The sequence below is a fragment of the Gorilla gorilla genome, chromosome 4 (genome assembly GCF_029281585.2).
Source record: "Gorilla gorilla gorilla isolate KB3781 chromosome 4, NHGRI_mGorGor1-v2.1_pri, whole genome shotgun sequence".
Lineage (NCBI taxonomy): Eukaryota > Metazoa > Chordata > Mammalia > Primates > Hominidae > Gorilla > Gorilla gorilla.
This window is the reverse complement of record NC_073228.2, coordinates 43,916,891-43,930,257: the sequence shown is the minus strand read 5'-3', so window position 1 is coordinate 43,930,257 and position 13,367 is coordinate 43,916,891. Positions and strand designations below refer to the sequence as shown.

General features: G+C 41.5%; 1 protein-coding gene across 4 annotated transcripts in view; it reads right to left on the bottom strand.

Annotated features, from left to right (window-relative positions):
* Window positions 1-13,367, bottom strand: part of SKAP1 (src kinase associated phosphoprotein 1) — a 296,926-nt gene that overhangs the window by 25,640 nt on the left and 257,919 nt on the right. For 2 of the 4 annotated variants that reach the window (XM_063706296.1, XM_055387722.2), the window contains exons 10-11: window positions 11,138-11,188; window positions 3,010-3,110 (exon numbers count right to left, since the gene is read on the bottom strand). In XM_063706296.1, the coding sequence (XP_063562366.1) occupies window positions 3,010-3,110; window positions 11,138-11,188 (152 nt within the window). The remainder of the gene's footprint in view (window positions 1-3,009; window positions 3,111-11,137; window positions 11,189-13,367) is intronic. The other 2 variants (XM_019028638.3, XM_063706297.1) reach the window with 2 other exon arrangements.

Sequence of the window (13,367 nt, the reverse complement as noted above, 5' to 3'; positions counted from 1 at the left end):
AAGAAAAGTAAAATAGAGCTTTCTAGACACCACTTTCCGGGACTAAATTCAACTTGGGTCAGTTCTGTCCTTACAGGCGTGAGAGGCAGCTGCAGAGTGTAATGGACCCCAGCAAAAGAAGGCAGCTGAGGCTAAAGTGGGAAAAAATTAGGATCTATTTGAGAGAAAATTCCAGAGATGAGGCACTACTGAACTTCTGAATAGACAGATGGCTGGGAATGGTAGTGGAATCTCCTTTTCTATCTGTTTGAATTTGTTCATTTGTGCTTCTTAGAAGCAAAGTGATGAATAGATTGGGTGGCCTTTTAAGGTTCCCTCCTGTCCAACGACTATTATTGAATTAGGTAACATAATAAAGGTGAATCAAAACTGAAATGCTCCCCAAACCAATGTTAACTGGAATGCAGCTTCATGAGGGAAAGTTCAGCTGAGCTCTTAACTTCTCATTTCCTCTTTGATACGCAGGGATTTGCAACATGGGGAAGGGAGCCAGCTGGTGTAGCTTTTTGGGGAAGAAATATGCTACTATTAATACAATGGTACAGGATGAAAATGGACTCAGAACTTTCCAGAAGAGAGGAGAAAGAAACTGATAGAAACAGGGCAGTGAGGTATTCTCATTGAATTAAACCCTGATATATTTGCTTTCTTTTCTTCTTTTTTTCTTTTTGGAGACAGAGTCTCACTCTGTCACCCAGGCAAGAGTGCAGTGGCAATCATGGCAAAAATCATGGCAGCCTTGAACTCCTGGGCTCAAGTGATTCTCCCAGCTCAGCTTCCAGAGTAGCTGAGACTACAAGCATGTACCACCACACCCAGCTATTTTTTTTTTAATTTTTAATTTTGTAGAGATGGGATCCTGCTATGTTGCCCAGGCTGGTCTTGAACTCTTGGGCTCAAGCATCCTCCTGCCTCAGCCTCCTAAAATACTGGGATCACAGGCGTAAGCCACCATGCCTGGCCTATGTTAGCTTTTAGTAACAGAGAAGGGGAAGAGGTTTTTTTTTTTTTTTTTTTTTTTTTTTTAAAGATTGGATTGGTTCCCCATGTTCTTTGAGATTTCTTAAAAATACAATAGCCACTGTAACCACAGACAGCTCCATACTGCAGGACAGGTCACCGCACAACCCCTTCTAACTAGAGGATAGGGACCCCCAGTGAGAAGCCATTAACAAAGGCAAAAGACATGCAAAACAAACAAAATAATCATGACAGAGAGAAGGCCAGCAGCCAGTCTGGCTCTGTTCTTCCCCCCTCCTGCTGCAGGCACCTCCAGACAATGTAAACAGTTAATTTGTTCACCTGCAGGCTCTGGGCAAACAGAGGCCTGGTCACACCTGAGTGGATAACTCGATTACCCCTGTAATGCCAGTGTGGTAATGTACACAAATTCTATTACACGGCAAACCTTGCTTTCGGGCATTTGAAATACCAATCAGGCCAATGTCCACTCCCTTTTTTGCTTCCAATTTATTCTTGGTGTATTGAAGCCACACAGAAATGGCACTAGGGTGGTACTGAGTTAAGGATCCAGGAGAAATCACTAGAAGATTGTGATCTCACTCAACAAGGCCTGCAGGCCTCCTACTCTCTTGCAAACAAAGGGTTGGATTTGAATTGGGTCCATATTTAAAGGGGCCTGATTCTGTTGGAACCATGGAAAGGTGCTGTGGGTTAGACCTAGACTGCTTCCTAAGGTGCTTATGGTATATCTCAAACCAAGACAAACCTTTGCCCAAGGTAGTAAAATTCACAGAATAAAGATAACAGATACTGACACATAAAAAAAGAAGAAAGATAAACGATAAATGACAGATTAATAACCAACGGGTTTTCAGTTTTCCCTTATGGAATCCACATACTCAGCAATTAAAGAGCAAGTTGTGCATATTTCAAAAATGTGTTTGTAGAGATTGATTGGCTGCATAGAGAGAGGACTTTTTAATAAGTGCTAGGGACAGAGCCTATTATTTTAGCCCACCTATAAAATATGTATGGTCTTTCTTTACCAACATGATGCTACTGATCCCCCAAACTGTAGCCCATGAGTTCTGAATCTTCTTCACATCAGTGATTGATCTGTAATAATCCATCCTTTTTTTAAAAAACCAGTTTGTTTATGGTCAACACTACTATTTGTAAGATGGTTAGCTGGAACTAGGGGTTAACTTGTGACTGAGGAAGAGAATAAAGTTAGCTGGCCTGTGTGGGATTGAATTCACTCTCTTGGCCTTATCAGCAATTGCTCAAACCAATTGAGTTAACAAGCTCTGACTCCTCCCCCATACATAATTATGTTACAGTCTTGTTTATCTATAAATGAAATAAGAAGGCAGCTTACCTAGCCAGAATGTTTTCAATAGTATTACATGGTAATAAATTATGTACATAGTGATGACCTTTAAGCACAAGTCCCTGAGAAAGATTAAATTTTGATTGGCATAGTTTTGGTATAATACCAATTTTATTGCATTTTTTATTTTATTATTTTTATTATTTATTTATTTATTTATTTATTTATTTTTGAGATGGAGTCTTGCTCCATCGCCAGGCTGGAGTGCAGTGGCGTGATCTCAGCTCACTGCAACCTCCGCTTCCCGGGTTCAAGCAATTCTCATGCCTCAGCCTCCCAAGTAGCTGGGACTACAGGCACGTGCCACCACACCTGGTTAATTTTCTGTAGTTTAGTAGAGACTGGGTTTCAGCATGTTGCCCAGGCTGGTCTTGAACTCCTGAGCTGAGGCAGTTCACCAGCCTCGGCCTCCCAAAGTCCGAGGATTGCAGGCGTGAGCCACCACGCCCAGCCTAGCCTTGTATTTTTAAATGTGAAATTGGTTCCTGAATCTGGATTTTCATTTAAAAGTTTTCCTAACAATTATGAATAAATGGGAATTTATATTGTGAGGGAGCCATGGGAAGTGTATGACATGGAATAATTCTGTTTATGGTGACTAAATCAAGAATGAAAAAATTGACTTTCTATTTAAGCCCCACACTTTCTGTCCTTACCTTGCTCAGAATACGGATGAGGTCACCCCGTTGGAAGGACAGTTCATCTGGCTGGTCACCATGGCAATCCCATAGGCCCTGGTAGTAACTGGCATAGTCTACTGATCAAAGAGAGGAGAAATCAAAGTTAAAAGGACTCTATTTTTTCCGAGGAGCCCATGTTTTTGCTGCAAATGGAAACCAGGGTTCTGATATTGCCCCTAGGAAACCTCAGATTAAGGGGAGTTGAGATGAGATACAGCCAAACACTCAGCATGAGCAAAGGACTATGGGAGAAGGAGATCATTAACTAACATTAAATATTTACAGATCACTCCTAGTAGGATGCCGTTCAACAATATGATAAATATATTTATTTATTAATAAAAGAAAATCAGGCAGGTAATTTTTCACTTGGTTTGTAAGTAAGCAGTGCAGAGGTTTCCCGCCAGACTTTCCTGATCCAGGGCAACTAACTATCTAATTTTTCTCTTCATTATGCATTTGAAGGATCAGAGTAAATCTGTGACTTCTGCCTATTTACAAGAAAGGCTTAGTCAGCCAGCAGGCTTCTGGATCACAGCTCACTTTTCGGCCTTCTTTGTCCATAGGAACTTCGTCCTGGGAACTTCCCACCTAGGTACTATATGAGGTAATCACCAATAAATACTGAAACGAATAGCCCAGTCTTTAAGTGGAACCAAGGGGGTGTCTCATCCATTACAACTAAATTCTGGGTGGCCTGGCCCTTTTCCAGCATCTCATTTGTAGACCTTGAACATGTCTGCCAAGATTTATCTGCAAGCCCCGGGGGAACAGAAACCAAAGTGATCTGCATTAAAAATGAAAGCAACTGAAGACGACAAACCAAGCTTTAGAAGCAGCTGGAGAGATTTACTGAGCTTCTCAGCAGAACTAGATGGCAATGATGCCACAGGACAGCCATCGATTCTTAACAATGAAGAATTTGTATTGATCTTCTACCCGGAAAGGTTAAACACTAGAGTACAAAGTGGGAGAGGATCTGGGGATTTGAATGGCAGGAGAGCTAATGCCCACTAGACCAGGCATGCTCCTTTTTCCTTGGGGTGCTCTGTATCAGAGCTGTGAACAAAGCACCTACAAAAGATGAAATTCAATATATGGGAGTCAGGAGTCCTGGGTTCTAATTAAAATTCACATGATTTGGGGGGACTCTGTTCTATAGATTTCCACCTTTCCCTTTATTCATTTTACCCTCCCATGAGCAGTGATAGTATTGGTGGCTGAGGATAGGGCAAGTGGGCAGTAGGGGCACAGACACCCTCCCTATATTTGCTTTTTTTCTACTTATTCCTGACTTACGAGCAATTTAAATAATAAAGGCACGGAGGGACAAAATCCCTATATGTCTCTGGAAGAGAACTTTGGTAGGAATCTTAAAGGGTACAAAAACAGAGGAGGGAGAGAACTATTTAGTTAAAACTCAGATATTGCAAACAAAAGTAAAAATGTCAACCATATAGAAATTCAGGCATGTTTTCTTCACACATAAAATTGTGTGTGCAGTAGACAACAGAGGGCAGCAAACAAGATAACTACTGTGAAAACATTCTGCCACAGAGTTGATAATATGTTTGGAAGAAAAATACTTTGGGAGAAATATGTTAGTTATTGAATAGACAAAGCATTCATTTTTGGAAATATTAAGTACATGAAATAATAGAGAAATATCAATCCCTGAAAAGTGAAAGTAGTTTTCCCAGAGGATATATTATGAATTTTCCATTTTAATGGAGTTGATTAATCACCCCAAGATTTTGACTAAATTCAGGAATGAAAGACTATTAACATCAATATTTTTCATGGATTTATATATGGTAGAGAAAACCATTTTTGTAAAAATATATTCTAAAACCATAACAATATTTCTAAGTGGTAAGGAGACTAACAAGGTTATCTTGGTCTTTTCTGGCCTAGCAGATAGTCACTTTGGAGTACGGTTCCCTACTGTGTGCCTGGATATGGGATAGGTCCTAATATTGCGTGCCTTTTTGGTGTATACATAAAAAGTGATTTGACATTGGGTATATATGGGCCTGGGAGAACATCTGGAAAAAGTTCTATTCTAAAAGCACAAAAGATCACAGGGAAAGCAAGAAGTTAGGAGAAAAACAGAAGCCTTCCAGGAAAAAAATAAAGATAGAAAAGGTCTTTGATATTAAAGGCCAAAAGAAGACAGAGTTCAGGAATCCAGGAGATGGTTTAGCTCAGCCCAAGAATAGGGATTGTCAGAAGTAGAACAGCTCCAAAAAAACAGGCAGAATGAAGGGCTAAAAACTGGGAAAAGTTTGAACTTGCTAGCTAGCTAGAAGTATTCTCTATTAAGGAAATCAGTGAGGGGTAATTCCTTAGCTGGGCAAGGTGACTCCATATTGCAGACTTCCTGTTTAACACACATGTGATATGCATTTATGTGTATGTCTGCATGCAACTTCACTAATTCATTCTCATCATCCAACAGACATGTATACAGTACCTACTAAATGCCAGGGACTGTGTTAGATACTGGGAATCCCACATTGGCCACACATGAGCCCTCCTCTCAAGGGTACCTTCTAGTCGGGGAAGCACCATGGAAAAAACAGTTACACAAATGTTTATTTATGATTATGATATGTCTGTGAAGGAGAAGTTGAGGACGCTGTGTGTAATAGGGAATCTAACATAGTTTGAGGGGTCAGAAAAGGCTTTTCTGGCCAAGTGGGTGTTAAAGACCTTGACGAGGGGAAGAGATAAGTTGGAGGAGGGCTTCATTCCTGAAGCTTGGCACCAGGAAGAGCTTAAAAGCCCAGAAGTCTGCAGGGCTAGTCCAGCTTCTCCCTAAACCTGCCCAACTCATCCTATAAACAAGAGAATGCATGAGGAGACTTTGCTTTCTTTTCTTTTCTTTCTTTCTTTCTTTTTTTTTTTTTTTGAGATGAAGTTTTGCTCCTTTTGCCCAGGCTGGAGTGTAATGGCATGATCTCAGCTCACCGCAACTTCTGCCTCCTGGGTTCAAGGGATTCTCCTGTCTCAGCCTCCTGAGTAGCTGGGATTACAGGCATGTGCCACCACGCCCAGCTAATTTTGTATTTTTAGTAGAGACGGGGTTTCTCCATGTTGGTCATACTGGTCTTGAACTCCCGACCTCAGGTGATCCGCCCTCCTCGGCCTCCTAAAGTGTTGGGATTACAGGCATGAGCCACTGTGCCCGGCCGACTTTGATTTCTATAGAGCAGAGAGAGGAACTGAGAGCCCAAGGGTGAGGCTTGCCTCTATGGGCTGGATTTAGATTCCTTTAGGCTTACACTACTCTGGCAGCCGTCTGAAATCAGAAATGGTGCAGCATTCTGACCATTTAATTAATTCAAAACATCCTAATTCTCATTTTAAGGACATTATTCCATCTAATTATTTTTTTTCCAGTCTGTCCATTTGGAATGAAAAACAAAAGAATAAAGCTTAATGCCAGCATTTCTCAATGTCTCTCCAAAAAACATAACTCTGCACTAAATAAAGCCTGGTAATTCAAAAGCAAAGCACTAATATATTCAGCATAAAACAGACAGAGGACCTAGAGCAATAATGACACCACTAATAACTAAAACAGTTATAACAATTAACAACAATTACAATGATAGAGAAGCTAATGGGTATGATCACTGCATTTAAATTGCTAGCAGAGCTGAGAAGGGCTTTTTCTGGAGAAAAAAAAGCAGCATCTTACTCTCTTTATCCTATGTAAGGGAAGCTAAACTCCAAGCAACCAAAATGTCATAAGAAGAATAGCAACAGAACAAGTTAAAAAAAAGTATTGGTTTCTTTTTTCTATTTATTGCAAAGCATTTGTCATTGCATGCCAGGTTCTTTACAACTAGTGACAGTCATTTCTCTTGTAACTGAGGCCAAGTTGGTGCTACTGATGATAGAGTCAATGGCTGAAAATTAGCCTGTATGACGAGCAAAGTTTTAAGGTAAAAAGGACCAGGACATCTCTCTGCCTTTCTCCTTCCTTAGGGATAATAAAAACTGACTGTTCCTTCCACAGTTCAGCTTATGTTTGGGAGTCACTGGGTAGCGACAGAATTCAGGCTGTGACCAGGGAAAAGTGGCTAAAGGCAGGCCAGCATGTTATTTACATTTTCTTGATTACTAAAATGATCGTGTCAATAAGGCCTGGCATTGAGTACAACCTCTTAAGTTATGGAAAAGAGAGACAAAACATGAAGATGGATAAAGCCAGTCCTACGAGAGGATGGGATGGTAAGACTTGGACAAAAAATGCCAAAGTAGTGACCCATTGGAAGTGACTTGAAATGTTCTTTAAGCCAGGTCAGAAAGGTCTAACATGTTCAGTTCATTCAAGTAAACTCTGACACTTTTTCCTTTTTTTTTTTTTTTCTGAAACAGGGTCTTGCTCTGTCACCCAGGCTGAAGTGCAGTGGCACAATCATAACCCACTGCAGCCTCGAACTCCTGGGCTCAAGCTGTCTTCCCCCTGCAGCCTCCTGAGTAGCTGGGACTACAGGTGCATGCCACGACACCCAGCTAATCTTTTTAATTTTTTGAAAACACAGGGTCTCACTTTGTTGCCCAAGTTGATCTCAAACTCCCGGGCTAAAGCAATTCTCCCATCTTCGCCTCCCAAAGTGCTGGAATTACAGATGTGAGTTACTGCGCCCAGCCTTGATAGTTTATTAACTATTTCAGAAGAAAGCTATGAAAATATTTGCCAAGCCCCCAATGACTGTGGCACCAGAGGAGGAAGAGCAATTGGATAATACCATTTGCTTATCTCATAGCCCTTTAATCTTGAGTTTTGAAATTACTATGATCTTAGTGGTATAAGTATGATTTGGAAGTGGGGTATACTCAGATTCTGATTTTCATGTCATTTCCTCTTTTCATTGGGCCAAAATTTTAGCTGGTTAATAATCAGCTCATGTTTGGTCTTGGAAAACAGGCTTCGAAAGGTAAGAGCTGCAAACACCTCTGTGGTTTCCCTTTGTTTCTTTCATGTAGTAGTTCACTCTGTTGGCGCGCACTAAAGTGAGAAGGGGGCCTCAGAGATGGAATGGTATAAGCAACCATTTTTTGGCCCTCCTAAAAGCAATCATTTGCTTATAAGACCACAATAGTGTGGTCTGTGTCTCCTTTTGGCTTAGTTTTTCCACAATTTTAGAGCTGGGGTTGGGGGCAGACTGAAGGAGGTACGGGTGGGAGGGGTCTGTTTCAGGTTTTCCTTGGTCAGGGATTTTATGTATCTAAGGATGATTTGTGCCTCCAGGGTTGCTTTTTATTTGACATAGCACATGCAAACAAATGGCCAGTAATTTCTATAAAAAATGAACACAGAGGAAGTTTTATTTTTGGTTACCTGGAGGTTACCTTTTCATGATAGGGAAAGGTGATAAGTTCTCATTACCTAAGACCCTTAATGTTAGACTACTGGGCTGATGGGTTGGAATTTAGTGAAACTCTGAGGTGTTGAAGAGTCACTCATTAAAATAACCCTGTTACTAACAGTCATGCTGTAAACTGAGCTCTTTATAGATTGAGCAATCAATACTACAAGGCTGTGATAGATTTTCTAGGTAACAGAATGAAATAAAAGAAATTACATCTTACAGGGTCATTAACACTCAATAAGGATGAACTGAATCCCTTCCCCCCTATTCTGATAAGATCTAGTTGGGCCTTAAGAATGTTAGCAATTCCATCAGAGAAAAAAGCACAGCATTCAAGGAAGAGGATCCATCGAGATTGGAGAAAAGTACCTGGATTTTAAAAGTAACTCTGCTAGCCATAGCATCTTTTGGGAAAAAAGGAAGAAGGGAAAGGTCAACTTGCTTATGTATATTTTTCTCCCCAAAAGCATGTTAACACCTGAGAAAAGGCTGGGCATGGTGGCTCACGCCTGTAATCCCAGCACCTTGGGAGGCCAAGATGGTCGGATCGCCTGAGGTCAGGAGTTCCAGACCAGCCTGGCCAGCATGGTGAAACCCTGCCTCTACTAAAAGTACAAAAATTAGCCAGGCGTGGTGGCACGTGCCTGTAATCCCAGCTACTTAAGAAGCTGAGGCAGAAGAATCACTTCAACCTGGGAGGCGGAGGTTGCAGTGAGCGGAGATAGCGCCATTGCACTCCAGCCTGGACAACAGAGCGAGACTTCGTCTCAAAAAACAAACAAACCAACAAAAAAACACACACCTGAGAAAAACTAAGTAGCCCAAACTTGTGTAGCTTGTCTATGACATAGGAATTCACACTGTCCTAGAGCTCCCTGCCTTTTAAATGCCTTCACTGGGGCTGCCTGCCCTTCCCCCAGACCTCTATCTTTTATTGTTACAAAACTAAATGATGACATTTGGATTTATGTATTTTTCAACATTTCTATAGCGCCTTTGGAGAAAAGGCAGTATATAAAATCAATCGATAAATAAGTAAACACAAATAATAAAAATTCCTGCCTCAGATTCTGCAGAGAGAGCAAAAAGTCCTCCTGTTTTTTAATCGCTAAGTCACCAATCATTATAACTGGTGGGAAGTGTAAACCATAGAAACATATTCAGAGCTTGCTATACTTTAACAACACTTATTTTGGAGGCAGGAAGCAGGAGGAACAAAAGGGGTTTTTTTTTTTAAACCTACTTGAATTATAGCTGTAGGAACAGTTAAGAAATAAATCTCCTCTCACCTCCCAGATATAACCTTAGAGAAAGAGGTGGAAGGAGGAAATGAGATGAGGGAGGAGTCTGAAACTGGATTCTAGACTTTGCTAAAAGATCAATGCTTTCTGAATGGAGTTTAATATGAAATTGGCCATAGGAAGCTTACAGTTACTCCACCCAAGCTGTCCACATGAAGTGTTTCTTTTCTGCACTGGTGATGGAAGTTGGTTGAGAAAAGATATATGTGGAACATGGGCGGGTCAGAACAGATTTTCATTTGGAATTCTGTACAGTAAGTAGACAACAGAAGGAAATAGGTTTCAGAATGGACCTAATCACATGTGTTCACTATCATGAGGTACTTGCAGCTACACTCACATCCGTGCATCACACCCACCTCCACTGCTTTCTTTCTCTCCTGCTTTGGCGCATGACTTCTGAGGCTGCATCTTCGTTGTCTTTTCTCTTCCCTGGGAGAAGCTGGACCCTTAGGAAGTTGGGTCCTGAACCTTTTAAGTATTCACTTTCTGTAGAGAATGAACCTAGAAATGGGGGTTTTGCTGGATGGATAAGGAGAGAAGAAAAAGCACAAGGAAAGGAGAGAGGAGAATAGGAAAAGACAGGGCCAGATAATGGAGAAGGAGCAGGGAGGGAAAGAGGGCAGAATTCCTAGGCTTAAGATTTTCATAGACTCCCTAAGAAAAATATCAGCCAGTATCTAAATCAGTCATGATTAGGGCTCTGCTGACGGAACGAATGTCCTTGAGGTGGCCCTTGCAATGTGCAGCATTCCTTTACTGACAACCGTGGAATAGGTCCTTGGTCCACTTAAGGAGGCTTCAGAGGGGCATCTGACCTTAGAAAGGATGGGCTCACTAACAGCCTGAAGCATGGTTAACAGTCTTGGATGAATAAGATGTAATTTTATATTCAACAAACCTGTTACATATTCATTTCCAAATGTGCCTGGAATCAAACCAGGCTATCAGAAGTCAGCATCACCAAGCAATTTTATCTTTCACCCTGTGTTCACTTTTCAGATCTGACACATTTCCATTCCCCTCTGAACTTGCAATCTCCGGGCCTCTCATAGAGGAGACATTTCCATTCTTTCCATTCTCAATCCTCTGATCTCTTGGAGATGAGGCAATTCTATTTTCACTGTACTGATATAAGAAATACTGATAGGAAAAAATAAATATCTGGTTTGGCTTCCCACCCGCTCTAGGATAAATCTTGGCTGTTCTGGGAACATTAATTAAAGTGAATGTATGGCTGCTTTTAAAGTTTAGGTATTTCCCTACCCAGTCACTTTATTTGGGGCTTTGGGGTTCACACACAGGTACCCTCTTAATTATTGAGTTCAGTAATTTTTGTAGTCTCAGAGAAAGGTGCTTTCTCTAATCAGAAGCCCATAATGTCCTACCCAGTGCCTGTGCATTTAGAAGCTCTTATACCTCCTTTTCGTCGAGTGCCACTCTCATCCTCTTCTAGATCATGCTCTTCATCTGGGGGGATAAATGATCAGTATTAGCAAATAGTGGTTCACAGTCTCATGTTCTTTTTTTTTTTTTTTTCTGAGATAGAGTCTTGCTCTGTTGTCTAGGCTGAAGTGCAGTGGAACGATTTTCGGTTCACTGCAAATTCCACGTCTGGGGTTCAAGGGATTCTCCTGTCTCAGCCCCCTGAGGAGCTAGGAGTACAGGTGCCCACCACCACGCCTAATTTTTGTATTTTTAGTAGAGACGGGGTTTCACTATGTTGGCCAGGTTGGTCTTGAACTCCTGGCGTCAGGTGATCCGCCCTCCTTGGCCTTCCAAAGTATTGGGATTACAGGTGTGAGCTACTGCGTCCAGCCAGTCAGTCTCATGTTCTTTATATGGAAAGGTCCCCTTTCTCTGAGCTCATCATACTCTCTTCTTTAAGGAAAGTTTAATTACTGTTCTTTTTCTTTTTTTTTTTTTTAGGCAGAGTTTCACTCTTTGTTGCCCAGGCTGGTGTGCAATGGTGTGATCTTGACTCACTGCAACCCCCACCTTCCGGGTTCAAGCGATTCTTCCCGAGTAGCTCAGCCTCCCGAGTAGCTGGGATTACAGGCTCACACCACCATGCCCAGCTAATTTTGTATCTTTAGTGAAGATGGGGTTTCTCCATGTTGATCAGGCTGGTCTCAAACTCCTGACCTCAGATGATCCGCCCACCTTGGCCTCCCAAAGTGCTGGGATTACAGGCGTGAGCCACCGTGCCTGGCAATTACTGTGTTCTTAAAAAAAATATTAATTTGTCACCTTCAAACTGGCCCTCTCCTTCCCTTCCCTTTCATTTATTCATAAGCATGTTGAAGTGCTTATTACATGCAAGACATTGCACTAGGATCTGGGGACAAGCAATAAACAAGACTGTCAGAGTTCCTGCCCTTGTGGAGCTTCCAGTCCGTTGGATTATTTAGATGTCTATCAACAGAATCCTAATCCTTTTCCTCAAACTCCATTTCTCCTTCCCTCTGGAATTCTCTACAAAATTATTATCTCTATGCAAGCATTCTCTCTAGTTTTAAGCATTCTAGAGTTAGGATGTTAGAGTGTGTGTGTGTGTGTGTGTGTGTGAACAACCCTCTGTGATTGGCTGGGTGCGGTGGCTCATGCCTGTAATCCCAACACTTTGGGAGGCCGAGGCGGGCAGATCATGAGGTCAGGAGTTGGAGACCAGCCTGGCCAACATGGTGAAACCCCGTCTGTGCTAAAAATACAAAAATCAGCTGGGCCTGTGGCGGGCACCTGTAACCCCAGCTACTCAGGAGGCTGAGGCAAGAGAATTGCTTGAATCCAGGAGGCAGAGGTTGCAGTGAGCCGAGATTGTGCCACTGCACTCCAGCCTGGGTGACAGAGCAAGACTCTGTCCTGGGGAAAAAACAAAAAACAAAAAACCCTCTTTGATTAATTAGTCCTTAATCCTTAATGTATCCATCTTTGTTCAGCTGTAATGGAGGCTGGTCATGTACATAATTTTATGTTCCTAGTACTTGGGGCTTGTAGTTATCTTTTTACTGTTTTTATTCAGCATGTCTTGTTCATTAGAGTATAAGCTCCTGAGGGTAGCTGGAATGGTCTTTTAATTAATTGCCATAGATTCACAATGGGTTCTAACTCAATGCCAGTGTCTAACTCCAGTCAAATGTTTATACGGTCAAAGTCATAACATAATTGGCCTAAGTTTCTTATTCCCATTAACCGGTTTCATCTCGTCACATTACCTGATAAAATAGGAATTGGGCCCTTATAACGTAAATATGTGTACCAGAATCATATTTAGCTATTTTATACGTGGGGCAAAGTGAAGAAAAATACACTCGCTATTCTTTTCACTACTACCATGCTCTTTTCCCACTCTCTCACTCACACATATATACACACATATGCACAGTAGATAGGGTATAGTAAGCAATGTTTTGAGGGCTGAATACTCAGCTCCTCCTGGCCACATTTACTTTCCTTTCTCCTGAGTCTTAACGACATTTGCTTGTCTTGCTTCTCCATAGTTTTGCCACTAAATGAAACTTTGACGTTTCTCTTTCTTTTTTTAAATATAATGTTTATAGGGCAATATGAGTTCCGGTATGCCAAACTGGGGAAGTAAGCTCCAAGCTCATAGGTAAGAAGGAGCAGCATAAAAATATATTAGAATACT